The sequence below is a fragment of the Musca domestica genome, unplaced genomic scaffold (genome assembly GCF_030504385.1).
Source record: "Musca domestica strain aabys unplaced genomic scaffold, Musca_domestica.polishedcontigs.V.1.1 20, whole genome shotgun sequence".
NCBI classification, from domain to species: Eukaryota; Metazoa; Arthropoda; class Insecta; order Diptera; family Muscidae; genus Musca; species Musca domestica.
The window spans coordinates 385,420-413,418 of NW_026712250.1; the positions used below are offsets into that span (position 1 = coordinate 385,420).

The window sequence follows — 27,999 nt, forward strand, 5'->3', positions numbered from 1 at the left end:
GTGTGTGTGTGTGTTGTACACACACGTCTCTCAGCAAGCCCATACAAATAAATAATTTGCCGAACGTTTGCATCGATGTTTGGCACAAACAATTGTCACAACTCAATTAATAACCGAATGCCCGGCTGGCTTTCTCTTCTATTTCCGAATCAAATTTTTCTAAACGGAATTTGTCTAGAATATTGGATAGATGGGTTATAGTCAATCAGCTGACACTCGCTTACTAATTCAGCAGTCTGTGCAATTTCGGTTTCACCCTTTCAGTATTTAATTCATAGTTTTGAATTTTGGGATGCATTATTTAGGCAGTTCATTAAAAATACAAATACAATACAAATTCTATACACAGTTCTATAAATCCATGAATAATTCCGATGCATCATATTGGCAATCGTCATGATTTTGGAAAAAGTTAAATGAACTTTTGTTTTGTTGTTAACGCATCATTGGCATTTTATATAAACATTTTGTGTTTGTTATTGCCATCTGCATTCATCATTCTCTTTTCAAAAAAAAAAAAACAAATAAGAAATTCAACCACAAACAGTATTCGCAATTCAAGGCAAAACGATGAGTTTTTAAATATCATTCGAGCGGAATTTATTCTATCATCACCGGACGACGGACGAATCATTTACGACAATGATCAATCAGCAGAGACGGCTGCAAATGAAATGCGCACATTACCAAGTTTGGTAAGAAATTGTAGAACGGAAATGAAGATACACACGCACACATGTGTATGTCTGTGTGAAATGAATAGAAAAGAAATTAAGGATGCCATTACATCAGATGTTATGGCATACAGACAAACATTTGGAAGGAACCTGAAAATTTAAAAAGAAATCTTCGAAAAATTTACATAAAAACAGTTATATGGGGGTACACGAAAACGAGGACCCGCATAAGTAATTTTTTGTCATAGGTTTTAGTACCCATTGAGACCTTTCAATACGAAATATGAAACAATTTAGGTGTCGCTAAAATCATTAAAATACCGAATATTGAGAGAGGAAAACGTGGACCGACAAATACACATGGGTGCAAAATGTTAGCCTAATATCTCAATTCGTTCTAAAAATAGCGTGGTAGCAACAGACAGACGAGGAGTTACAAACGTAATGACAACGTTAAGATATTATCTATAGTATGGTGGAGGGTATAAAAACTGTCGACATTTAAGAAGATTACATAACTTAGAATTTGTGGTTCCTTTTTCGAATTTTTCGGCTATTGACAATTTAATGCAAAAGTTGCCCAATACCACCGAGTTTAAAAATGGATTTATTGGATTTCCACAAGCAAGAATTATCAATTATGGCATCTTATATTAAAAAATATATAAACAAAAAAACCAAATTTTGTTTTCTAAATTTGTTTATTTTTTATGATTTTTATATATGATGATGATATATGATTTTTTCACTAGTAGCAATGAATATTTTTATATAATCCTGATAAGGCGGAAAGGATTTGAAATAAGCAAATACATATTACGAATTTTACGATGTGGTCCAATGTTAGTAGGGTATTTGTGATGACACAGAATCGATTAAATAAATTATCTTTGCCACCTTTCTGACCTTTTAGAGGTTTGTCCTTGATAAAGCCTGGGTTGTCCCAGTTTATTGACCAGCTTCTGTATGTCTAAGCATATGTTTGTGTGTCCATCTAGATTTTATTGGCTCCACGTGCCGGCATTTGTTGGAGAATGTGAGGGTTGGCCTTGTTAGAGTTGAGATTAGGCTAGTTTTTAGTCGAGATTGGCCTATTTTAAAGCTGAGTTGGTCCAGTTTATTGACCAGCTTCTGTATGTCTAAGCATATGTTTGTGTGTCCATCCAGACTTTATTGCTTACACGCGCCGTCATTTGTTGGTAAGTGTGAAGAAAAAAAAACTTTTTGTTTTGGTCTGTAATGGTCTCCCTATTAGACAATGATGCTCTTATCAGTACAAATTATGTTAGAATTGTGTGTCGATCTGTCGAGATGTAAGTCCGACCACTTACATGCTGTGACGAAATTGGTGATAGAAGTAAATTGTAACAGAAACATTGTTTTTATTTTGTTTTTCGTTTTGGTCATATTTCAGATGCATTATTGAATATTGACATGTTTTGTCAGTCTAGAAGTTGAAGGCATGCTTTGAATTTGTATGAATAATTATTTTTCAGATTAAAAAGTGGGCATAGAATTTAAGACAAACTTGTTTTAATTAGTCATCAGTTTTTTCTTCCAAGATAACGAAAACTAGGAAAGAAAAAATGTATTTAGTTCTATAGACTATTTGACGCCCTATATGTTTAATAAATAATGTGTGTATGTCTGTGTGCGGGTATTGATTCTTTTGGTTATGTAATGTTTTAATATGAGTATAGATTCATAAGATGTGTAGTTTGATGTGTTGTCATAATTTAGATGCATTTCTAGGCGTATGAGTTTGTAATGGTGATATCGTTGTAAGAGTTGAGAAAGTCATCATGAAGTTTACAAACTTTCCCATAATAACAAAATCTATTTTATGTTAGCAGACCCAGAAAATATCATTGATTATATAAGAATGCACTTTCATTATCAATTATATTTGGCTGAATGTTAAATATATAAAAGCAGAAAAAATTTGGAAAATGCATTCAGTTTCTAAAGAACTCTCAAAAATTAACAAGTAAAAAAGCAGTAAGTTCGGCCGGGCCGAACTTTGAATACCCTCCACCATTTGAAAAAATTCCAGTAAATAATTACGCTAAAATCACCAAAATACCGAATATCGGGAGGTACCGTTATATGGGGGCTATACGAACACGTGGACCTGTACAGACATTTTTCTGTCTTAGGCTGTAGTATCTATTGCAAACTTCAAATACCAAATTTTAAACAATTCTGGTTAATAATGTCGCTAAAATAATCAAAATACCGAATATCGGGAGGTACCGTTAAATAGGGGGCTATATGAAGACGTGGACCTGCACATACAATTTTCTGTCTTAGGCTGAAGTATCAGTTTCGAACTTCAAATACCAAATTTGAAACAATTCCGGTGAATAATGTCGCTAAAGTCATCAAAATACCGAATATCGGGATGTACCGTTATATGGGGGCTATACGAAGACATGGACTTGCACAGACAATTTTCTGTCTTAGGCTGTAGTATCCATTTCGAACTTCAAATACCAAATTTGAAATAATTCCGGTGAATAATGTCGATAAAATCATCAAAATACCGAATATCCGGAGGTACCGTTATATGGGGGCTATATGAAAACGTGGATCTACATGGCCCATTTACGAACTTAACCTGCCTACTGAAAAAATAAACATGTGTGCAAAATTTTAGCCTTCTACCTCAATTCGTTCGAAAGTTAGCGTGATTACAACAGACAGACAGACAGACGGACAGACAGACGGACAGACAGACAGACAGACGGACATCGCTAAATCGACTTAGAATTTTACGCTGATCAAGAATATATATACTTTGTTGGGTCTGACATGAGTATTTCGAGGAGTTACAAACGGAATGACAAAGTTAATATACCCTCCATAGTATGGTGGAGGGTATAAAAAACAAAAATGGAAGGACAAAATTTAAAGTATGAAGGAGTGCATCCCATTCTCATGGAAGATGTGAAGGACGAAGCCGCGTTTTACGAGCACGTTTCCTACATTCTACAGGACGATATTGCAGCAAGAAGGGAGGAAAATGATGACGTAGAGCTGAATTCTGATGACTGTTCAAGCGAAGAGACCGAATCGACGATTTTATCGGACACCGAGGATAAAGTGGAGGCGATACGAAATAATCTCCCTGAAAATCCTGTAATAACTTCTGTAGAATATTTAGGAGATGATTTCGTATCGCCTCCACTTCATCCTCGGTGTCCGATAAAATCGTCGATTCGGTCTCTTCGCTTGAACAGTCATCAGAATTTAGCTCTACGTCATCATTTTCCTCCCTTCTTGCTGCAATATCGTCCTGTAGAATGTAGGAAACGTGCTCGCAAAACGCGGCTTCGTCCTTCACATCTTCCATGAGAATGGGATGCACTCCTTCATACTTTAAATTTTGTCCTTCCATTTTTGTTTTTTAATTTTTGAGAGTTCTTTAGAAACTGAATGCATTTTCCAAATTTTTTCTGCTTTTATATATTTAACATTCAGCCAAATATAATTGATAATGAAAGTGCATTCTTATATAATCAATGATATTTTCTGGGTCTGCTAACATAAAATAGATTATGTTATTATGGGAAAGTTTGTAAACTTCATGATGACTTTCTCAACTCTTACAACGATATCACCATTACAAACTCATACGCCTAGAAATGCATCTAAATTATGACAACACATCAAACTACACATCTTATGAATCTATACTCATATTAAAACATTACATAACCAAAAGAATCAATACCCGCACACAGACATACACACATTATTTATTAAACATATAGGGCGTCAAATAGTCTATAGAACTAAATACATTTTTTCTTTCCTAGTTTTCGTTATCTTGAAAGAAAAAACTGATGACTAATTAAAACAAGTTTGTCTTAAATTCTATGCCCACTTTTTAATCTGAAAAATAATTATTCATACAAATTCAAAGCATGCCTTCAACTTCTAGACTGACAAAACATGTCAATATTCAATAATGCATCTGAAATATGACCAAAACGAAAAACAAAATAAAAACAATGTTTCTGTTACAATTTACTTCTATCACCAATTTCGTCACAGCATGTAAGTGGTCGGACTTACATCTCGACAGATCGACACACAATTCTAACATAATTTGTACTGATAAGAGCATCATTGTCTAATAGGGAGACCATTACAGACCAAAACAAAAAGTTTTTTTTTCTTCACACTTACCAACAAATGACGGCGCGTGTAAGCAATAAAGTCTGGATGGACACACAAACATATGCTTAGACATACAGAAGCTGGTCAATAAACTGGACCAACTCAGCTTTAAAATAGGCCAATCTCGACTAAAAACTAGCCTAATCTCAACTCTAACAAGGCCAACCCTCACATTCTCCAACAAATGCCGGCACGTGGAGCCAATAAAATCTAGATGGACACACAAACATATGCTTAGACATACAGAAGCTGGTCAATAAACTGGGACAACCCAGGCTTTATCAAGGACAAACCTCTAAAAGGTCAGAAAGGTGGCAAAGGTAAGTTATTTAATCGATTCTGTGTCATCACAAATACCCTACTAATGTTACTCATTTTTTTTAAATAAAATATTCTTACTATGCTAAAATAATTTTTAACAAATTTTGCTTGTTTTCGTCATCATTAATTGATTTCATCTAATCCCACAATTAGGACAATTTTTTGGAGAACTTCGAAAACAATTTTAAATATTCAACCAAAATACCCCACTGTCCTAAATGCCACATTTATCCGCAATAATATTAAGATATATACGTACACATAAACATGTATTTATATACATATACATATTATTTATTTTAGAGACATTCTTATTATTATTATTTTCCCATTATGAAATTAAACAAAAAAAAAACACCAGATTTTTGGCAGCATTTCGGACAAAGAACAACAAAAACCCCGCAACAAATCGTCAATAAAAAGAAACCACAGCAACGACGCCAAAACAAATGACGTAAATTAGCGACAAAGATCAAATCGTTAAGCGAAATGAATTTTTCATTCAGAAAATATGTGAAACGGAAAACCGAACTAAAAAGAAATTCTTTGATTTTTTTTCATTTCCAATTGTATTGCCACCAACCATCCCGCCGAATAAAGGAGCAGTAAATAACTTGAACTCAATCATATAATGCATTTTAAATGTTACGCATACGCCGAGTATTCCACAAACCTAATTGTGAAGAGAGAGAGAGAGAGAGTGAGAGAGAGAGAGTGAGAGAGAGTAGACGCAATTTGGAGTGTTTGACAACCCAATAATTTGTAACAAAATGTTATTTGATGTAGTTTAATCGTTAACATTATGGTCCTTTGAATGAAGACAACATTTTTCTGGTACAAGTTTTATCAGCTGAATCCAAATAATATCAAGCCGAAATTTAAATATTTCCAATTGAGGTTTTTAGTTTTTAATCATTTACCTTCTTAGCTATAAGCTCAAATTTCTTTCAAGAAATCTTTCAGAGTCGAAGTGTGTATACGGTATACGTAAAGAGTACCATGGAGAAGAAAAACGTACACCAAACTACATGAAAAGCAATTGTGTCAAGGCCTACATAAGGTCGGACAAGAGGACTACTTTTGACCACAATGTGACTTTTTTTGTGATTTGACGTTAACTTCGTTGTCAGAAGGGCTTTCTGGCCGACCTTATATAGGACATACAGCTCTCTTACATATATCTTTGTTTACTCATGTTTGTATTTAATAATTAAAAAAATCATTTCTTTTGTAACAAAATATGTGCTTTTATCGGGTCTGTTTTGGTTACAGAGCAATTTTTATTAACAGGTATAACTTCTTTTTGAATTTAGATTCCAAACATTTTGGACGGTTGTAAGATTTTGTTGCTATTCTCAGACGCAGCAACTCCAGATTTTGACGATTGCACAAGCAAGCTACTCATTATTTGCTGCTACACATATGGGACAAAGATTAAAATTGTATTAGACTTGTATTAGACAAATTAAGAACACCCTCTGGTATATATCAAGAGTGAAGTCTTTAATTCAATTGGGTATATGGGGATACACAGTCCCATCAGCGGACTAAAAACAATTTACTCAATTAACTCGGCTGACGTATTGTTTTGGAAGAATTATCAGCAGTTTTGGCTTTTTCATAGTTCTGCATAGTTCTTCTTTCCACAGAGCAAGTTTCACACTTTCCCCAATCTCCCGCCATCATCTACCCACACATCCATTTAAAATTTACACTACGCCAGAAAGCACTTCCTTCCTCTCTTCTGCGCTGCGATCTTTTCTTTTTAACGGAAATGTTCAATCTCAGCACTTCCGAAGAGAGAATTGTTCGAAACAAAAGTCAAATCATGCCGTTGGTATGCGCCCTGCTGCCGTGTTGTTTTGTTTTCTCTGCTGAAATGTGGAATTGTTGTTGCTGTGTGTGTGTGTGTTCACCATCATCTCAGCTGCATATTGGCCAAAATAAGAGAAAGAAAGAAGAAAGTGGTTGGAGCAATTGAGAAAGAAGAGAAAAAACAACAGCTGTTGGGAATTTGTGATGTCTTCGGCTGTGCAGAGAGAGGGGGCCGTTGTCATTTTGGTTCATAGTTTTTGTTAGCCAAACAGCCAGTATGGATTGATCTTTTTTCGACTTTTTCTTCTTCGTCTCATTTTTTTGGGGGGTATAAATGAAAATCTGTTTTCAATGTTAGGCTCACTCTTGTCCCGTTTACTCAACAGAAAATAAGTGCTTTTCCTACATCGTAGGTTTTTCCCCGATCGAGAACAGGGCGTTTGCAAAGAAAATTCGGTGACAATAAAGAGACACAGAGAAACACGTGAATCAGGAAAAACCACAACAGCTACAGCTGAAAATAAAAATAAAGAATTTCTGCTTGTGAAAATTTTCAATGAATGAATGAATCTGTTCCGAAAATATTTGGTCTTCTTCCCGGTATAAAAATCAAAAAACACAGGCACACACAACCGTACCCCACACACACAGAGACCAAGGGGATATCGTACATGTGAATAATATATACATACGTAACATATGTCTGTAGCTATATCTGTGTGAGCTATACTCGATATGCAAGCAATTCTGGCAAAGTATGAAAATCTGAAAACTTATTAATAAAAGCCATCCACAACATTTGAAAAGACATCATTTGCGGAACGGTCGTCAAAGTGAAAAGATATTAATCTCTTAAAGAAAACCAAAAAAGAAAGGAAAAGAAAAATAACAAAAATACCTAAAAAAGAACAAAAAGTAGAAGCAAACATTCAAATAACATAAAGACAATAAATCTATTTTTCGTGAGACAATAAAACGCTCCTAAAAGAAACTGAAAACGAAATAGGTACCTACCTACCTACCAATCACATTTAGGAAAGTGCTGTGTTACCAACAAAGAAAGCATCCAACCTGCGCACAGCCAGAGCTCCCATTGACTGTCGACGACATCGGTTTAAGTGATATAATTTTTCGGTGCTTTTCTAAGTCGCGCGCACAGCGCCAGCCAACCGCACCAAAATAGAAATAGAAACCGAGCGACCGACCGGCCAACCTACCGACAGCAGCGGGCATCATTGTGATTGTTGCTGGCAGAGTACAATTATAACGGTTTTAATTTCTTTGCCCATTAACGACGACTCTATTCGACAGTCGCCAGCGAGTGTCTGCAGCAAGTTACATTTAACCGTGAGCGATTTAACGCACAAGCGCCCCTTACTTGTGTCGCATAGTGAAGAGCTGTTCCGAAGAGTCTAGTGTGCGTGTCGTATCTGACAGCTTGTCGTCATTCTTGAGACTAAGTTGCATTTATTACAAAAAAAAAAAAAAAAAAACGAAAAAACAAATAAAAACACTAGCAACAAAAACATTGTAAAGACACACAAACCAACTATTACACAAAGATTTCCGAAGTAGTCTTTTGTCAATTTCTGGTGGTGATTTTCTAAAGCAGAGATCTTAACAATGGCGGACTTATCACACGAATTGGGTGCATTGCGTTTTGTTATGGTAAGTTTATGCCAACTTTGCATTGATTCGCCTTTTCATTTGAAAAATTTTGGGTAAAATATTCTCGAATAGAAATGTTTAACCACTGGTAATTAAATAGAAATGTGTGGCATAGATGTCAATCATTGTCAGAATTTATTTTACAAAATAATTAAACAACAAAATCAATATTGATTAATCTATATTTATGATGGGCAGATGACTCCGAATCAATGCCATACAACAAATAAATACCGCATTGTGTTTGTCGACCTTTACCTTTTTTAAATATTAATTAACGGCTAAGGTCGATATGAATTTTCATTTGGGCGCCCACTGATGCATCATAGGGTGGATTTTCTACCTTATGTCGATTATCGAGAATAAAAATCTGATATTGAAGGTACATGGTTTTAGTTCGAAAATTTTGTAGCACATCGAAATAATGGTCGTGACCCACTCTTTATGCATATCAAAATTAATTAAGACCCTGTGATTACGCTACATCTTTCAGTTGTGATCGAAATGTCATGAAATTTTAATAGAAGGTGGGATTCTCACATTTGTCAATTCTTTGATAAATTAGCATATCATATTATATATCATATTATAAAAATAGGTACAAATTGAGTTCTTACGTGAGATCTTAAACTTATTGACAACAAAGCTATTACGAAAATTGTGTATTTTTCCAATGTTCTTTGGATTGACAGGGAGAACTCAAGGAATAGTCCCTCTCCAAATGAGTTGTTCAATAGTTTTTTTTTTTTTTTTAATTTAAGAAAAAATTGGAGTGGGGTTTTTCTTTCGTATAGTGATATAGGAGCATACCCAATATATTTTTTGAAAATAACTTTAAGAAAACTACTCGAGATAGGCTAAAAGAAGGAAGTTTTCTAAACACCTACTATTTTTTAAGTAATTGCCAGTTAGTCCGTTGATGTTGCAACTTCAACAAAAATAATGTTATCCTTGGTGGAATATAAGAGAGTAGAGACATAGGTATAACCAAATGAAAGCTCGATTTTGGGTATTTGCGCTTCAAACGAACTTACATGGCACGTCTGACCTCCTAGAAAATACGTTGTCAAAAAAAAAGTTTAAGCCTAAACGTAGCTCATCTTCGCAGTCGCACAAAAATACCTGTCCATTTTTTGTTTTCTAAATATAAACATACAAGATTGCTAACTAAGTGGCCATACTCGATATCGAATAATTCTATTATTTGGTTTCCATATAAGTTTCGTTTGGTGGCTTCTGTCAATTTTCCTATTCAGTTTTTAATGAAGTGAAGTTGGTCAAAAACAATAAATAAATACATGCTTTCTTCTCTTGGTCAAATTGGCAAATGTCATCAACTGGTTTGGTTCTGGACACACTTAACCCATTGGTCTACATTGGACAAGCTTTGCTTAATGGCCAGCTTCTAAGTCATCAACACGTTGTGGTTATTAAAATGAAATAATTCTGGCAAACAGGAATTTCTTTTGTCGTTGTGACACTCTCTCCAAACGCTCTATGCCCATAAACGCTTCCCATTTGCACAAACACAAACATGTTAATGTGTATTGTTGGTGTGGCTTGGAACATTTGGGAAATGTAACCTGTTGGCTGTGATGCAGCCAAGATATTCATTCTTTTTGAAATTAATGTAGGAAAATGGCTTTATTTTTCAACATTTTATGAGCCTAACTTTAAACAGGTCTACTCACCCCCCCCCCCCCTCCCTCCTTCTACCAAGTACACGAAATGCCCCAACAACTTTCGACCTTGATTAATTATGATGTCTGTTATCCACCGTTTCCATCGTGTCAGTCTTGTGCCGATTAATCCAAAGAGAAAGTGACCTGGCTGTGGCTTGGGTAATTAATTAGTGGAAACCCTCCAACAAAGCCAACAACACCTGTTGTTCGAAACAATGGTTGGAAATGGAACTGTTCACAGCCCTTTTAACTGTCATGCAATGGGAATCCCACCTTCATCAGAGATGCAGATGAGAAAATTCATAGACAGACATTGTTTTCTTTTGCCTCTGGGTCGATGAAATCTGGGGAATTTTCTTTGGAAAAGAAATGAATGAATAAATTATGAGAGATTTTGTGCAGTGGGATTGGTTACAGTTAGATTTGAGAATAAAGATAAGTGAGCGAAGAGATGTTTCAAATTGTACATCGCTTGATATTAGGTAAAAACTGGTTAGTGGAGCCGTTGAAAATATGAACATAAACTACGCAGATGAATAACTGCCAACGAAGATACATAGATGCCAAACTGTGCTGTGCACAAACCTAGAGATACATAATTGTAAAGGCACTGATCATGGATTATGATTCAAATATCGGAAGTAAATAATCGGAGCCTTTTTTTATTGTTATTCTGACCTCAAACCAAAAAAAGAACATTTTTACCGGAAGCACTCTTCATTATTTTTATGACAGCTAAGAAAATAACAACAAATCATCAGAGAGACTAAACAGTTTGTCAACAAAAATCTCACTGCAAAACATGTTGTCCAGTTTGGCCAGCCATGTTCTGACGCCATCAATATCCATGGGAGAATCATAAACACTATTCAATGATCCGATTTCATTAAGAAAACACCAATTCCCCTATACTGTATGTGTCTGCAGATATGTATGTATACTGCATATATCATCGGAAAACATTTTTTATCCAAAACAAATTGCGATCCCCCATTTCGTCGAGTATTTATAACTTGTTGTTTTTGTTGCTAGACAATCAAAATATACACTTGGTTGGTAAATAGAAGAAATAATAAAAAAAGAACGCTAAAAGTTGCCGCCGGCAAGATCAACGACGCCATTCCGTTCCGAGCCATATACTCGGATGGACACACAATGTTGTACATTTATAGCCTCGTTGACGGTCAATGCCAAGTGAACAGGAACAGCATTAGAGGCAAACGCCAACGGTGTGTGTTCGCTCACTCACTCGCTCGCAGTTTCATTAAAAAGTGTGCGACACTTTTTGGCCGGCTGTTGTTTTGACATGAAAAGTGGTAGCGATGTGCAGATTGTCCGACGAGTGTTGTGTGCCAAATAAACGGGAACAAATCTCGGTACCACTAGAGGCATTTGTCGATATGAAATCTCTGTTAGAGGTAGCAGTGCCAAGGGACAACCAGCCCTAGTAATATTTTTTGTTTTGTATTAAATCTAGTCTTGTATTAAATTCTACCAAAGCCCAGTTTACACATCACATTAGAGTCGTATTTTTGAAAAATACTCTACTATATAAAATATATAGTAGTATTATATAATACACTTATGCCATAAACATATCCAATTTTGCTGTACTGCACTCTAAATCGCTACTAATGGCTTACAAATCGTAGAGAGAAAGCCCTTGAGTGTGCTAAAATATGCCAAAAATAGAGGTGGAATTCGATTCGATTTACAAGTGACTCTAACATTATGCGTAAACTAGTCCTTATTTCCAATTCGACTGACTAATTGTTTGATCTTAAAGACGAGATTTGGGGCCTAATCAAGAACACTGGTATATCTGAAAGGAAGTTGTTGTAAAAAGATATTTTTTTTTTTTGTTTTTTTTTGAAAATTCATTCCAGATTGGTTATAAAGGGAAAAGAAAGTGTATAAAGTGTGTTAGTTTTCTTTTCTTATCAAGCGAATGGGTGGCTGTCTCAGAAGCATACTTTTGGGCGGTAAACTTACTACCTATTACATGTCATACTTGAGTAGAATGGCCGATACTGGAATATACTTTCAGTTATAATATAAATTGAAAGAGTTTATTCATTCATTAGGATGTGCAATTGACATCTAGATTAGGCTTAAATGAATGGTCGAACATATTTCTTTTGAAAAACCCCACCTAATGTCCCAAGACAACAAAAACAAATACGTTTCTTTCTTTCATGTGGCAAATTGCTTTCAATGTTGAAGACACCCAGCATTTGGCTCTGACTAACGTTAGTTAATATGTGCAAATATTTTCTTGGCATTGTCGTCAACACATGTGCGGCGTCTATGGCGGAAAAATTGAAGACACAGCAACAAAAAATGAAAATATTTTAATTCACTCAACCCCTAACGGCCGCCCACTCAGCCCCCTTTCTCTCGACTCATCTAAAGAATTCAAGTGATTTGCTTGCTCTTTAGCCACTCGGGCAAACAACAATAACAAGGAACTAAGAATGTGTGTGTGTATGTTTGTATGTATGTGCGACGCCAGTACATTAAAAACAATACGTAAACCGTAAACAGCAACAACAACAGCCAAAAAATAAATAGAATATTTCAAAAATTGATATGAAATGGTCAAGTGTTTTCCTTTTTCTGGTTATTATTCAAACAAAGGAAGAACGAAAAACCAAAGAAAAAAAAACAAGAAGAAGAATAAAACAAAACTATTTTATATGATTTGCAGATCTACATACACAGGGATACATATCTATGTGTGCATGTATATACATGCCACGCTCTTGATTTGTAAGGAATTCCCAATGATTTATTGAAAAACATTTGGAAATTCTTGAAATTCCGCAGATTAAAAAAGCTGCAAAATAAAAACACGAGAAAAACTGGGTTGACAGAAAAAGAAATGAATGTATTGGAAATCTTGCTCTTATCTCGGAAAAGCAATGGATCATTTTGAAAGACAATTCTCAATTACCGTGATAAAAATAAACCAACCCGGTTAATTGCAGCAATTTGAAAACGTTGACCCATTCTTTATAAGGACTGTGTTTATAACCTGAAATAAATTGGTAATATATATATATAAAAATCTGAAAGAAATCTTAAGCGCAAATATAAATGTTTGACGGACAAGCTCAGTTGTAAGCGGCCGAAACACATATGGATCGATTCAAATAGTCTTTAAATATGTCGATCTCCTCCTCAGTGGGAAAAATTAACGTCATTGTTTCTATCGTTTGGTCTTTATATTGATCTGTTCCAGAACTGCAAGAATGTAAAAGTTTTTACTACGATAACCGATTTTTCTTTTTATGAAATCGAAAAAAAATGCAAAAATAGCAGATTTTTGTAGGTTCTGGAACAGAGCATTTATTTTCTTCGCTAACTTGCCCACAAAATTCGTTAATTACATTAAATTATATGCCAATGCAAATTTGATGTTATCGATTAATGTCTGTAATACTGTTATTGTCTATCGCACTGCTGATAATAAGCTGGGAATACAACTAGAGATTGACAAATCAGAAATATTTCTAGGTCGGCATGGCCACTTTGTATCGAAAGAAAACCAATCACTTGCAGGCATTTATTTAAATATCTACCGGCGCCAGTACTTGTTTTTGTTTTTGTTTTTTTTTTTTTTCTTTCTTTTTGTCCCGATCATTGTTTTAACATCCAATCACAAATGTTGATATGATATATTGGCTCGTCGCTTCCCAAGTAAATAGCAATGATTGAAATATTTGGACAAAGGCCAAAACGATAACGAAAAAATCAAGCCATTAAACAAATAAGAATGCAAAAATATATTCTCACCTAGAAATGATGCCAGAAGTCAAAGTTTTACAAACCATTCTTAAGTTTGGAGCAAAAATGTAATATCTATGCTACAACATCTCCCATTAAGGCTGTTTTGCGAGTTGAAACAAACAATATCAATGATTTCATCCTCAGCGCGAACATTTAATTCCATTTGATTTGATTTTATCATCTCTTCGCCGTAATCATGTTAAACGCTCTCACATCCACACATAGCTCTGTGCTAACTGTCGCCAAATTTTCTGCATTTTTATTTGTTTTTGTCCGGCCATTCATTCATTCATGATGTCTAAAATAGAACATTTGGCTCTAGAAAGATTCAACTGAATCCCAAGCTCCCAAGTGTTATGGCATTGTAACGGCCAACACGCTTCGTACCATTGTTGCTGGCTGGCTAGTGTCGTGCCAACATCTATAAAGGATATGCACCTACCCATACGTACGATATGCACGGTACGTGTGAACCATTTTGTTTACCATTCACTTCAAGTGAAAAGAATTTGATTTATTTACGTCGTATTTGAGCGAGTGGACCGACACTCTTAGTCAAGCAGAAAAATTTGCCAATTTCATCGTCAGTCGAAAACTAAAGTAGATTCTCTTTTAGTTGGTGCAGGTTTCAAATCGGCAACGGTTTAAAATCAGACAAATATCTCAGATTTTACAAGTAGGTGGCTAAAAGTGTAGCTCTGCATGGGTAAAAATATTTGTGCGTAAAAATGCAAAGCAATGATTTAAAATTCAGTTGAACCAAATTTAAATCTACTTCTCCAAAGCGGTATCTTGTGATAAAGTGGGTTGTTCTCAGTTGTCCCGGATCATGAGCTCGTTAGCATCCCTTTAGAGCTGCTAAATATTGCATTTCATTTTTGGGTTGACATGCCAACCATCACATCAACGTAATCATATTGACAAATGAAACGTAATTACATTTTTAATTAAAATATTTATTTTATGACGCGGCCCCAAAACATCATCTCACGCCGTTTGTGAAGGTTATCTAATTCACGTTATTTTCTAAATGTTGCAGATTATGTATGTACCTACATGCATCTGCACTTTTGAATAGACAATACGCATAATGAATTGTATCCACATGCCTGGATTGTGATGGAATAGAAGCATCGAGTTACGATGAAACACACGGTGCTACCGCAACATAAAAATAGAAATCTGTAATCAGTTACCTACTTAGCAAATATTATTATTATTATTTTCTTTTTTTTTTTTTTTTTTTGAAAAATATTCGTCTTTCTTTTTTTGGGGTTTTCTTTATCAAAATCACATCTGTTAATTTTGCCAAATCTTTCAAATGGAACAATTTGTATTACCCCACTCTGTAGTCATCTCCATAATATTCTTAATTGTTTTCCCTTTTTCTACATTACAGGACTCGCCGCTCTCCTCAAAAGTAGCCATGTTTAATAATCAGGTCAATCAACACAAGCAATCGCAGCTGTTAAACCCCTTCTCTCAGACGGATGGCCGTTCTTCACCAAAGCCCACCTTTTCCAAGGATGAGTACGGCAAGTAAGTTAGAAACATCAGTGCAAAGCCCACCACGCGCGATACTAATCAAAGATAGCATTTTTTACAGACCCCTGGCAGGTAGTTTAACCGAAATGAGAGGACAGAAGGCCAACATCCACGTATTAAAGGAAATGTTGGAGCTTTGTCAAATTATTGATTCGGAGGGCTACAATGTTAAGGATGAACCAAGTATGCGGGTTATACCCTTCGGAGAGCTATTCAATGTAAGTTCAAACAAGGTCACACTTCGAAATGTTTCCAATAATTGTTCTTCCACAGATTTACAACTACATATCCGACAAAGTTGTGGGAATTCTGCTCAGAGCCCGAAAACACAAACTGGTCGAATTCGAGGGTGAAATGCTTTTCCAAAGACGTGACGATGATGTTCCGATTTTCCTGTTGAAACCCATTGCTGAGATACGTCGTGAATTGAATGACAAAATTGAAAGTATTAAACGATCGGGTAGTCCAGCTCCCCAAGCCACATCGGTGTTGTTGGATAAGAAAGCTCATGGCCTAGATGTTCCCAGAGGTGCTACGCCCGTATCACGTACGCCAACTCCCCAGTCTTCGAAGGCTGCATCGCCTGTGCGTGAACCCAAAAAGACAAACAATACGGCTCCTGCTGCTGCGCCATTGGAAGTACCAAAAATCCAACTAAGCGGTGAACCAGAGGCAAAAGAGGTATCCAGTCCAGAACCACATCCGCCACAGAATAATAACAATAACACCGAAACCCAACAACAAACTCAAGTTCCTGTCACTCAAGCGGATGCTCCCACTCAGGCAGAGGTTCCTGCAGCACAGACTGAAACAGCATCACTTCCAGCCCAAGAAACCGAACAGCACCCAACAGAGGAGTCGGCAAACAAAAGTGACGTGAACAATAACCCAGCCGATCTGCCAGTCGTCGAAGTCATTGAAGCTACTGCAATCCATGTCCGATCGACAAACAACGAAAATGCCCCTCCAGCCAGCAACGCTGAAACTGTGACGACGCCGGCGGCTTAAAGTCAGCAACACTAGTGTATTCCCCCCCTCATCTGAATAGCCTATCGAAAAGTACATTAGCTCCTAGGTAAACTAACTTTGCATGTAATGCTCGCACGCAAACCAGGCGAAGAGGCCGCAGAACGGTTGTATACTTCGCGGGTCCGCAGGGTGCAGTATTTAAGACAGGTGTAAATAGCTAATGAGTAGCAACGTAGCTGTATTAATAATAAGTTTGTAACCCCTAACCCTCCATCTGTTCCCTCCGTAGTAGATAATCGCCTCATATCATGTTCCATTAAGCTCAGATATAAAAAATATGTTTAATACATACATTCATCATAGTTATATAACGGATATTTATTTATATACTTCAATAGTGATATCGAAATTAATAAAATGTAAACGTGTAAAGAAACAAGTAAGAAGTGTACTGGTCTTTTCCTTCCCTTTTTCGACAAAGGGAAAAACGTAAAGGTATCGAAAATTACAATGAGACTGGATTCAAAGGTGGAAATCTCTATGGAAGAGTTTTCCAAAGGTGCATTATACCGACTGAAGTAAATTTCCATGAAAAAGGGCAACTGAAAAGGAATGAAACGAGTCTGCAATATTTGTCATATTTTCAATAACTATCACTTACCGAAATATTAATTTTATTTTGTATTGATCCATTTCATTTATATATTATACAGCGAAATACAACGAATACCATAAGGAGGCCCATAACATATTTCATTACTCACTACCGTACCCTAATTAACAACTGAAATCTTCAAGTAAACTATGGTAGAAACTGGGCAAGGCCCGATCGCAACACCACTATTTGCCCTCCCTAATTAAAGGAATGTCTGGCGAGCCAGTGCGAAAGTGTTTTTAATGAACTCATTCACAGCAACTAAAAAAATAGCCCGGTTGTAAACGAGTGCTATTCAAAAAACCAGTAAAGAAACTCTTAAAGTCGGGCGGGGCCGACTTCATGATACCCACTATGCATACTTAATAGAGCTTTACATAACAAATAAAAGTTTTTATGGGGAATTTGTGAGAATTAAATCATACCAACTATGATTGTAGTTATAATTTAAAGTCCAAAGCAACTAATCCTCCTCTGAATCGGCAAGCCAAGGCATTTGTGCCTGTTCAATTCGGGCGTGTATTACCCATTTGACGCACAATTAATTTGAAATCGGACGAAGATATGATATATATGGGAGCTATATTCAAATCTGAACTGATAAAATGTATCAAAGGTATTTCTGAGCTGTATTTGATATATTTCTCCCAATATTGTTGTTGCAGATTGCATATTACGGCGGCGGAGGACAAAAATAACAAATCGGATGAACAATATGTATGGAAGCTATAGCTATATCTGAACCGATTTCGATCAAACTTGCTACACTTGTTTTCAGGCCTAAGTTGGTCGTATGTGTAAAATTTTGGTTTGGTGCATAATAAAAGGCAAATCCGACGAAGATATATATGGGAGCTATGTCTAAATTTTGATCGATTATCTCCAATTTCAATAGGGTTCGTCCTTGGGTCAAACAAATGATTTGTGCAAAATTTCATCTGGATCAGACTCTAACTGCGACCTGAACTTTGTTTACAAGAAAATATGGACATAAGGACGAACATGCAGAAATCGACACAGAATGTAATTCTATGCAGATCATCAAAAGGAACCGTGGGTCTATCTCGTTTCTTTTTGCCTGTTACAAACAAATCCACAAAGACATAATACCCTGACACCTTGTGGGGTAGGGTATAATAAAAAGTGTCTACAACGCCATGGTGCAACTCTTTAACTATGGGATATCAAATCCGATACTAATGGATAGACTAGAATAACAGAAAACGACTTAGGTGTAGTTTATTTGGGATTCAGTTTTGTGTTTGAAAGCACTAATCTTTCACTGAGGCTTGGTTCTCGAACATTGCAATATTATGGACAATGACCCCATTAAGGATAAAATTCTAAGTCTTTTGAAAACAAGGTGCGCCTTGTGCATAGTGTAATAGATGGCCTGTCAGAAATTGTAACGTATATGACATACTTTTTCGACGTATAATACATGTGTCGAAAAAGTCGTAAACCTATGCAAATAATAAAGTTTTTTTTTGACAGAAACACGGTAATTGAGTATTTATGAAGCTTTTTATAAATTTTAATTAATGCCCGAACGTCTATCATCTGAGAAATCGTTCCATACTTTTCATAGACAGTGATCTTAAACCTGGCTATTTGGCAACAACAAAACACAGGTGCTCCATTCGTATTCTATGAAAAACTCAAATTAAAACTTTAAATATAGGCGCCAATTGTCAAATGAGATCCATATTAATAGATCAAGAATAATTTGGGCATGGAACACCTTGTAGGGCAAACTCTCGTATAAAACGACAATTCCGAAATGTTTCCCATTAACCCACAACAGCAGAATTAAGTCTTAAATGTGCTGCATCCCCCAGACATGTACCGTGTAAGAATAAAAAAACACATTTTATTTTATTTATTTTTTTACTTTGCTGCAAAAATCCAAATTTTATTGATTCCATTATCATAGTTGATTTCTTAAACGGATCGCATAGAGTATCGATCCGTTAAGAAATATTCAATAGTTCAGAGAGTTTTTCTTTTTCTTTTTTTTTTTTTTTCATTCGTTCACAGTGTGTGTGTGACACAAGTTTTCTTTGTGGATTCTAAAACGAATCCAGCAAACGCAGCTGTAAGAAAAATCTTTATAAAAGATATGTATTGAATTAAAAATTATAATGTATAATTAATTTACAATAGTAAAAAATAATTATGATAAGAACAAACAAAAGTGGTACAACAATTTAAAAATTAAGAAAACAAAAAATGATAATAGTAATAATTAGAGGTACAACAAAAAAAAAAAAAAAACAATAATTATTATAAGTGTGTAGAAAAAGAGATGCGATCGAAAATAATCTAATTAAGGCACAATCTTAAGATGTCAGAAATACGCGATTGATTGGTTGATAGACGACTGGTAAGACACATTGTTGTGTTCACACAGCTAAAGCTAAAACGTTAGTTGGAAAAGACGTTTTCGCAAAGGAAATTATTAAATCAAGACAATAGAAATTATTATTATGTGTGTGTGTATATATATATATATTCTAGAGGGCGGATTCTCAAGGAGAGGGAAAGTACTGCTAGGCATATAACAGAGAAAATTCTTAAAGATTCTTATTTTTTTCATGTTTTAAATTAGATCGTCTTAAAATTGTGGAAAATATGTATGTTTTGTGGTTTGGTCTGGGTGTAAGTGTAAATGCAAATATCACAATAATTTTCTTGTTGTTGTTGTTTTCATGGTTGATTTGTACGAATAAATAAATTTCATAATTTTTGTTGTCTCTTTTGTTTTAAGATCTAAAAGTTTTGTTTGTGTGTTCTCTTTTTGTACAGTTGTTTCATAAATTCAGGGATTTAAAATGTGAAAAATTAAAAGTTTTAAATAAAAATCACAGTTAATTTGTCAAGTTGCTTTCATTTGGTTTCAAAAAGAGGTTATTAAGTTTAAATATTATAATGTGTAATAGAAGTTTGCTTTTATTTATTAATAATAATTTTTGTTTTTCTTTAAGTTATTGTTATTATCATTATTATTGATATAATCATTTTGTAACTTGTCCATGTACTATATTAAATATTTTATATCTTTAATCGCAACAATAAATGTCTTTCTTTAATATAATTAAAAGATGAAAAGAAAATACGTTAAAGAAGCAAATTACTTAGACAAGCATTACGAGCGGTCTTTTAGGTTGTTGTTGTTTCTTGTGGTGGTGTCTACAAGCATCCTATCCAAGATATTAGTAGTAAGCTATAATAATTGATAGTTTGTTACAATTTTACATTCTCAGAGTTTAACTCACATCTACACGCTACATCTCTCTCTCTATCTCTTCCGAATTCTAATATCAGATCTTTCACATCTAATTTGATATAAATTTAGAAAAATTGTAATGTACCGTTAGTCTAAATTAGCATTCAACATGAAAGTAGTTTCGTTTAGGCTTCTTTGATTGCCTACCCTTCTCCGTTACAACACTATTTGTACATAATTCAGAGAATATACTTTCGGATTGATTAACTTTGAAGGTTTCTTTTGTGGTTATCATCAAGCCATTAAGTACATTATTAATCTTAAAGTAAATTCTTCCGTAAATTATATTGTAATAATAATTGGTTAATTATCGGGTAAATATGGAAATACTATTGAAGACAAAACAAATACAAAATCTTACAAATAGATTTTTATCTCATCGTCTAAATACAAGAGAATACAAATCTTGTTGATTTTAGTTATATGACATATGATGATTCCCATTTAGATTTATTTCCTTTTTTGTTTTTCTTTTTATTATATTTATATATGTATTTAAAAATAAATGTATTATATTACAATACACAATAGTCGGGGGGGGGGGGGGGGGGGCCAAAATAATTTTAGATCATGGGGGTTTGTTTATTGAGTTGGTTTAATTAATATGTGCTTGTGTTTGAAGCCAAGCAATCACTTTTTATGCTTTTGGGTTTTCTTACAGGCTAAGGGAGATGAATGTGTTGAATGAATCCTTAAGTCTAATAATAAAATGATTGGTTAATTTAACTTATCGGCTATAACTTAAATCTAGACATATTCTAAAATTATGGCTTAAAATATGCATCAACTTACAACTATCAAATTAAAAAAAAAAAAGAATAAATCAAAACAGATTAAAATTGAATATATCAAATAAAATGTATCATATATTGGTGGCTTGCCTTTATTTGGGGAAAAAAAACATTTGTGAAATTCTTTTGCAGACAAGGTGGCAAAAGCAATTTTTATGCGAAACAAAATGCATTGCTAGTCCATTAGCAAGACATAATATATATATATATATACTCTAAGGGCAAAGGTCTTAGGATTATTCGTAAATGGCAATAATACAGTTATATGTGATCTTTTTTATACTTAATTTAAGAGAAAATATTCAAAAGTCAAGTAAACATTTTACAAAGCCTTCAAAAAACAAAGGAATATAATTTCATTTTTTTTTTTTTTGCAATTGTGGTCAAGGTTTCTCTATGGTCAAAGCTATAGATAGGAGTTTGTCAAATTTGCTGAAAAAACACTTAAGATAAAGTAGTTAAAAAAGGCATAAAAATCAAAACAAAAACACATTCTCATGTAAAAGTTAAAAAAAAGAAAAACAATAATTTTAAAAATAAATTCATTAAAAAAATATTACATATATCCTTATGTAAAAAATATATTAAGATTACAAACAATTCTGAGAGCTGCTAATTCTCCCTATCATATGTTTTTATATCATGAATGCAAGTTTAATTGTGTAAGGCGAGGAATATGTCCATGACGACATTGGTCGAAAATATAATTTCGAAAAAAAAAACTGCCATTGTAAAGGTATTGAAAAAGATTTTGAACTTGAAAAGCGGCATGGCTTAATATATATGCCTTTGAAAAACATTTTGTGTATGTGTGTGTGTGTGTCTGTTCCCGTACATAGATCTACTAAACTTTTCAATTTATTTAAGCAAAATTTTTAAAAATGGCATATCTAATAGATTTTTGCATGTTTTGGAAATGAGCTTTCCATGTTTTCCTAAGCGGCTCAAATGTCTAAATGCTATGCCTTTCATATTTAACAAACAAATTTAATTGTGTGTTCTAAGAAATTTCATTGGCTTACTCATACATACATCTTTCAACTTGGCATTCATTCATTCATTCAATATTACGACATACAAATTATATAATATATATATATATGTGTGTGTGTGTTTGTGAAAAATCTGTCTGCTTAAGTAACGAATTATTTCTGTTTACAATTTATTTGCAAATTGCTAAATACACATAAGTCTTTGTTAGCAGTACGGTCTTCTTCCATTCTTTACTTTTCGTTAAAACTTTGTTTGTAATTTCTTTACAATTTGATGTATGTAATAGAGTTTGATTGTTTATAGGCTGATACATTTAAAGCATGTTTCGTTTATAAATATTTGTTAAAAGTGTTGGGAAAGTAAAGCGAAAACTAATTGCTCCCAAGAGCAGAGGGATGAACAGAGAGATTTGGAGAGAAAAAAAGATTATCAGATAGTGCAAGGTTTACGCTTAGTCATGCTTTAAAATTATTCTTTGTGGCTTGCGCTTCGAATCTGCACTGGAGCCACCGCCACCGCCGCCGCCTCCATGTGCCGGCGATTGCTGCCTACTGCCACTGCTACCATGATTGCGCACATCCAAACGATCAAGAATGACTCTGCGTGAGTTTCCATTACCATTTCCCGAGATGTTAGCGCCGCCTCTGTTACCTGTAGATGAAGACGTCGACGTGGTGTTGGATGAAGTTTTCAAAACTATTCTGCGGTTGGAGGAACTTAAGCTTTGCTTGGATGTTCCACCGCCACCACCACTATTACTATTGCCACCGCTGCCGCGCACTTGGAAATGCCTTCTAGACAATGCTTTGGCAGCTGGCTCAGGTGATGGTGTGCGTGAGATGTCTCTTCTTTTGCTCAACGCATCTCTAGGCGGCGATGCTTCCGGCTCCGAAGCTAATAAATCATCCTCGTCAAGCAAGAGATCATCCTCATCGTAGTCCAATTGCACTTCGTCTTCACAGCGTGAGGATAAACGCCTTGGAGGTTGATGGTGATTTTGTGGTTGCGGCCTGATAGCTGCAACGGTTGCCGACGAAGACGACGAGGACGATGTATCTTTAATGAGGACTGGCTTTATGACAGCCGTGTTATTTGCGAGACTACTTGAATGTTCTCTGGCCGAACCCGACGATACATTGTTAGCTAAATGGTCGGTCAAAGTTTTCTTGGCTTCGGGCAATATTTTTGCCGTAGGTATAGTTTTTCTTTGCGTATTCGCGTGTTCATCAAAACCGTCTGTGGACTGCGTTTGTGGACGTTTTTTCAAAGAAATTATTTTACGTTCTGGCACAACTTCCTTAAATTTTTGGGGTGGCTGCTGCTGCTGTTGTGTCTGTGATTGTGGCTGTTGTTGTGTTTGATCGTCCTTATGAGGATGAGATGAATTGCCACGTTTTTCCTAAAGAGTTTGTTGAGAATAAATTAAATGTATCGCAATTTCTTAGTATTAGTGAATATAGTGAAGAAGTTCGCCGACATGACACGATTTGTTTCCGGCATAAAGGAATATTTTTTGTATAATGAAATTATGAATAGTTAAGTAACAAATCACGTTAAGAAAATAAATACACAAGTGTTCATTCATTTAAAAAACAATACATTAAATAAAAATAAAACAAACTAAACCTCAATTCGGAAGTTGTTTTTCTTATTTTCCCTTCGCTTAAATCGTATTCCTATCAACTGTTTATCCTTGATTTAGTCACTCACCTCGTATTGTTTTTCTTCAGCTGCACGACGACGTTTCATTTCTTTGTCTCGCATTATTTGCTCTCTTAGCGCCTTCTGTTTTTCAATTTGCAAACGGTAAGCACGGGTCTCCTCATCCTCATCAACCTACGAAATGGATACATTTATTTAACATAATATTGTATTGGTGATTTTTGAACTTTGCATTAAAATGATGAGTTTGACAAACAATTTTCCTAAACAATTCTTGGTTAACACTCACCTCCGCTTTATCACGATCATTGTTATACCGTCCCCGGTTATTGCCGAAATTACCAGCTCTGTTGCCAGGCGAGGGAGATTTACTACGACGACGTTTGCCATAGTTGCCACCTCCTCCGCTTCCTTGATAATCACGATCTCTGCTGTTGCCACGTCTGAAACGATTACCGCCCCCGCCTGCTTGTCGATTATTGTATGCTGGTCCTGGACGATTACGGTCTCTTTCACGGTCATCTCTATCACGACTTCCGGCACGGCCTGGTCTCATGTTGCCATCGTTATTTCCGGACCGATCACGATCTCTTTCTCGGTCTCTTTCACGTTCCCTGTCACGATCTCGCTCACGATCGAAACGATCATTTCGATTGTTGTTTGGGCCCCCATTCGGATGGCGTTTTGGTGGAGTATAACTTCGTTCCCGAGACATGCTGCGTGATCTAGTCCTTGAGCGACTCCGTGGCGACCGGGTGCGCGAACGTCGGGTCGGTGAAGTTTCTCTAGCATGGCGTCGTTTTTCAATATGCTCCCGATTTTTATTAATGAACTCTTCTTGCTGACGCAGCAACTCCTCGTCGCTTTGTATGCGCGGAACCTGTCCACCACTATTTATTCCCATATACTGAGTCTCCTGTATAAATTTACTTGTGGCTGCTTCAACACCTCCCTTAAAGTTGGGATTTATTAAAACCTTCCTTGGAGCTATCGCCGATGCTGGGGCTGGCTGTGCAGGAATTTGCGGCACAGGTTGTGGATTGCTCCCTGCAACTGCCGATTGGTTAGTTCCAGGTTGAGGTTGTGGCCCGGGCACCGCTTGTGGCCGTATTTGCAATGAAGAAGCATTCATAAAACTAACTTGTCCGGCCATAGCGTGAGGCGGTAGTGCTTGTAATGGTGGTCTTTGCATTCGCATCCCCGGTCGCATACCTGGCGGGGCATTACCGATTGGACCATCTGGTCGAAACAAGTTTCTTGGTGCGCCATATGGATGGTTGAAGGCTGCAGGGCCTTGATTAGGATTGTACTCATTTGGTGCTTGCGCATACATGCCACCGGGGTTAGGATGTCGAAAACCTCCCATTGGCCCCGGTCGGAAGCCAAATGGATGACGAGGTCGTTGATGGGGATTGTTGTGATCTAGGTTGGGGGGTAAGGGACCATGAGTGGGATTGTGCATTGTATTGGGAGGGGGTTGTGAGCCAAAGGGATTAGGATTGGTTTGCTGTGGAGCTAAGAATTGTTGACCTGGAATAAGAGGATTCGTGGTAGCGTGTGTTAACGTAACTGTTGCTAAGTTGCCCAAAGGCGAGAAGTGTGCTGGTGACAGCAAGGATATATTACCATGGTGGGGGAATCGCAGGGGAGGGCGGGGAAATAGGGGAGAGGGACCTCGCATAGGATGACCTCGAATCAGTGGGGCACCATTTCGTTTCTGATGAGGAACATAGCGACTCATGGATTTTTCTAGAAAATAATATGAATTATAAGTTAGTTAAATAATAAAAATAACAATAAAAATAATAATAATAACAAAAATGGCTTATGCTCAAACGTAGTTTTTACAGACCCTGATTGAACGTATCGCTCATTGACGCAAAGTGTCATTTTGCGATGTTTCAATGGAAAAATGACACCATGGATTATTAAGATGATAAACTATTAATATTTTTAGGTCTTTTCTTTACGTGAAATAGTACAATCCCGCATCGATATGAGCGATGTGTTCATTCAGTGCTGGAGAGTTAGGAACAATTGAATGGCTTCCCCAAACGATATTTGGTCCTACCTGGTGACTGTTCATTGCTTTGCTCAAATGTTTCTCTTTCATTCGTCGTCTTAATATTGGTTCGCTCTTCGCGTTCTTCCTCGAAGTCTTCACGCGGATCAGAAATATCACCATGGCTCAAGGTAACACTAGCACTTTCTTGGGAACTTGGTATGGCTGATGAAGCACTCGAGTCATTTGCCAAGCCGCATGTGGTTGAGTTCGACACCGTCGATGATTGCTCCACATCCAATTCCTTGTTTGAGCTTGACGATACCTCTGCGGTAAGCAAGGTATCATTGGGTACAGATGTGGTCGGTATGTTTTCATTGCACGCCGTGACATCTTCATGTTCACATTTTTGGGCTAGCGCTGTATCAATTTCGGCATTGCTCTGCCCTTGTTTCTTATTTGTGACAGCCGTTTGTAATTGGGGAGATTCTTTTAGTTTAGCTCCAACGGCATTATTTTCATCCGCACTTTCTAATGTCTTCTTATTCTTATCTTTAATTTGAGATTTGACCCATTCTTCGGCTTCAGATTTTATTTTTTGTTTTTCCTCCTTTGAAACGTCCTTTTCAAGATCTAGAAAGAAATTCGGTTAGTACTAATGCCATATAAAAAAAACAAAGCTGAGTAGGGTGGTGGGCGGTAAACGCTCACCGCCACACACAAACACACGATTGCACTTACCTTCATCTGAAAGCAATAGCTCGTCCTCATCGGCACCATACAAAACTTGATCATCTATAACATCTCCTATTTCATAATTTAATAGGTCATCACTATAAATAAAAAAAATTGCATAGAAATATGAAGAAATCTCTTTTTCACTTCTATCCTTGTTAGGTATATATAGAAAAAATCATTGACACGCAGAAAACACTGTATGCAGTCAGATTTTTCACAATTTTCATAGCTGATTTTTTCTCACTATCACATAAAAAGTTGCAAAATGTTATTGTGTTCCTAAAATTCGGTATGTCAATCACACATTTCTTTACAAAATAATTATTTTATTAAATGATTTTGAGCCAGAAAATAAATAAATAAAATGTAAAATATTTTACACAACTCACTTTAAGTCAGACATTTTGATAATGCTGGCTAAAGGTGGCAAACAATCGATGGCAAAATCGATACTTTGTTTTATAAATAGGTATGGATTGATAATATTTTCTATCGATATTATCGAACGAACTGATCGTACCAATGGCAATGACAGATGCCCTGCCGCAGAACATGCAAGAATCTGCAATTTTCTGATATTTTTATGGAAAAATCGGTTATGGGTTTTTATGAATTTTTACATTTTTGCAGGTTCTGAAAGCAGGGCATGTATGATTATGTGGAGAAAAACAATCACTTCGACATGATAACTTATTTTAAATGTTAAGAAACTGTGGTCATTTAGGCCGTATTTACACGTACAACATTTTCCAGAAACAATGCCAATAAGAAAATGAAAGAAACTTTTCTTTCCCTCGAACATTGTATGGGTGAATTGGTGTATCCCAGCGCACTCACACTAATTTTCTACAATTCTTTTTTAAAGCATTAATAAGAACTTTTATTATTACCGTCGTTTTGGTGAAATTTTGATAGGCATTGTTAAGAGCTTAAAGAATGCTGAATCAAAACACAATACAAGTTAATCGATGAAAATGAAACGGGGACTCAAAATCAAAAATGGATTACAAATATACGTGTTTGCTTCTGAAAAATATTAATTTCTATTACGGTGGGATTTTTTTAGGAATATATATAGAGGAATATATAGTCTAAAACATGCCTCAACTTTAAGAACTACCCGAATTCGCCAGTCCATATATTAAAATCTACCAGGTTATAACGTTGTAAAAATTGTTAGATTTTAAACTTCATGCAATTGTTATATTTTGCAATAATATTATA

The 27,999-nt window shown here is 35.7% G+C and overlaps 2 protein-coding genes across 8 annotated transcripts; one reads left to right on the plus strand and one right to left on the minus strand.

Annotated features, from left to right (window-relative positions):
- Positions 1–7,362: 7,362 nt before the first annotated feature.
- On the plus strand, positions 7,363–17,094 carry LOC101899217 (hypothetical protein). Of its 6 annotated transcripts, none has more exons than XM_005177260.4 (4): positions 7,363–8,663; positions 15,534–15,673; positions 15,741–15,897; positions 15,953–17,094. In XM_005177260.4, exons 1-4 carry the CDS (start codon positions 8,619–8,621, stop codon positions 16,685–16,687), a joined length of 1,077 nt encoding a protein of 358 aa, XP_005177317.2. In that variant the 5' UTR covers positions 7,363–8,618; the 3' UTR covers positions 16,688–17,094. The 6 variants fall into 6 exon arrangements, with proteins under 6 accessions (XP_005177317.2, XP_019895700.2, XP_058978269.1 ...); XM_020040141.2 differs by lacking the exon at positions 7,363–8,663 and adding an exon at positions 13,901–14,011; XM_059122286.1 differs by lacking the exon at positions 7,363–8,663 and adding an exon at positions 14,574–14,596.
- A 4,056-nt stretch (positions 17,095–21,150) lies between these two features.
- Positions 21,151–27,211, minus strand: LOC101899397 (serine/arginine repetitive matrix protein 2). Of its 2 annotated transcripts, XM_011298157.3 has the most exons (7): positions 27,165–27,210; positions 26,779–26,870; positions 26,107–26,670; positions 25,662–25,784; positions 24,325–25,565; positions 24,084–24,209; positions 21,151–23,772 (listed from the first exon to the last, which is right to left on the minus strand). In XM_011298157.3, the coding sequence occupies exons 1-7, from the start codon at positions 27,176–27,178 to the stop codon at positions 22,825–22,827; spliced, it is 3,108 nt and encodes a 1,035-aa protein (XP_011296459.2). In that variant the 5' UTR covers positions 27,179–27,210; the 3' UTR covers positions 21,151–22,824. The 2 variants fall into 2 exon arrangements, with proteins under 2 accessions (XP_011296459.2, XP_058978267.1); XM_059122284.1 differs by having other exon boundaries at positions 24,325–25,784; positions 27,165–27,211.
- Between the last annotated feature and the right edge of the window lie 788 nt (positions 27,212–27,999).

Coding starts and splice junctions, on each gene's coding strand:
- LOC101899217 (XM_005177260.4), top strand. CDS start 8,619: ATGGCGGACTTATCACACGAATTGGGTGCATTGCGTTTTGTTATG. Junction 15,674..15,740: donor TCCAAGGATGAGTACGGCAA/GTAAGTTAGAAA, acceptor CATTTTTTACAG/ACCCCTGGCAGGTAGTTTAA. Junction 15,898..15,952: donor CCTTCGGAGAGCTATTCAAT/GTAAGTTCAAAC, acceptor GTTCTTCCACAG/ATTTACAACTACATATCCGA.
- LOC101899397 (XM_059122284.1), bottom strand. Junction 24,210..24,324: donor ATGATCGTGATAAAGCGGAG/GTGAGTGTTAAC, acceptor TCCATTTCGTAG/GTTGATGAGGATGAGGAGAC. Junction 23,773..24,083: donor CTGAAGAAAAACAATACGAG/GTGAGTGACTAA, acceptor CAAACTCTTTAG/GAAAAACGTGGCAATTCATC.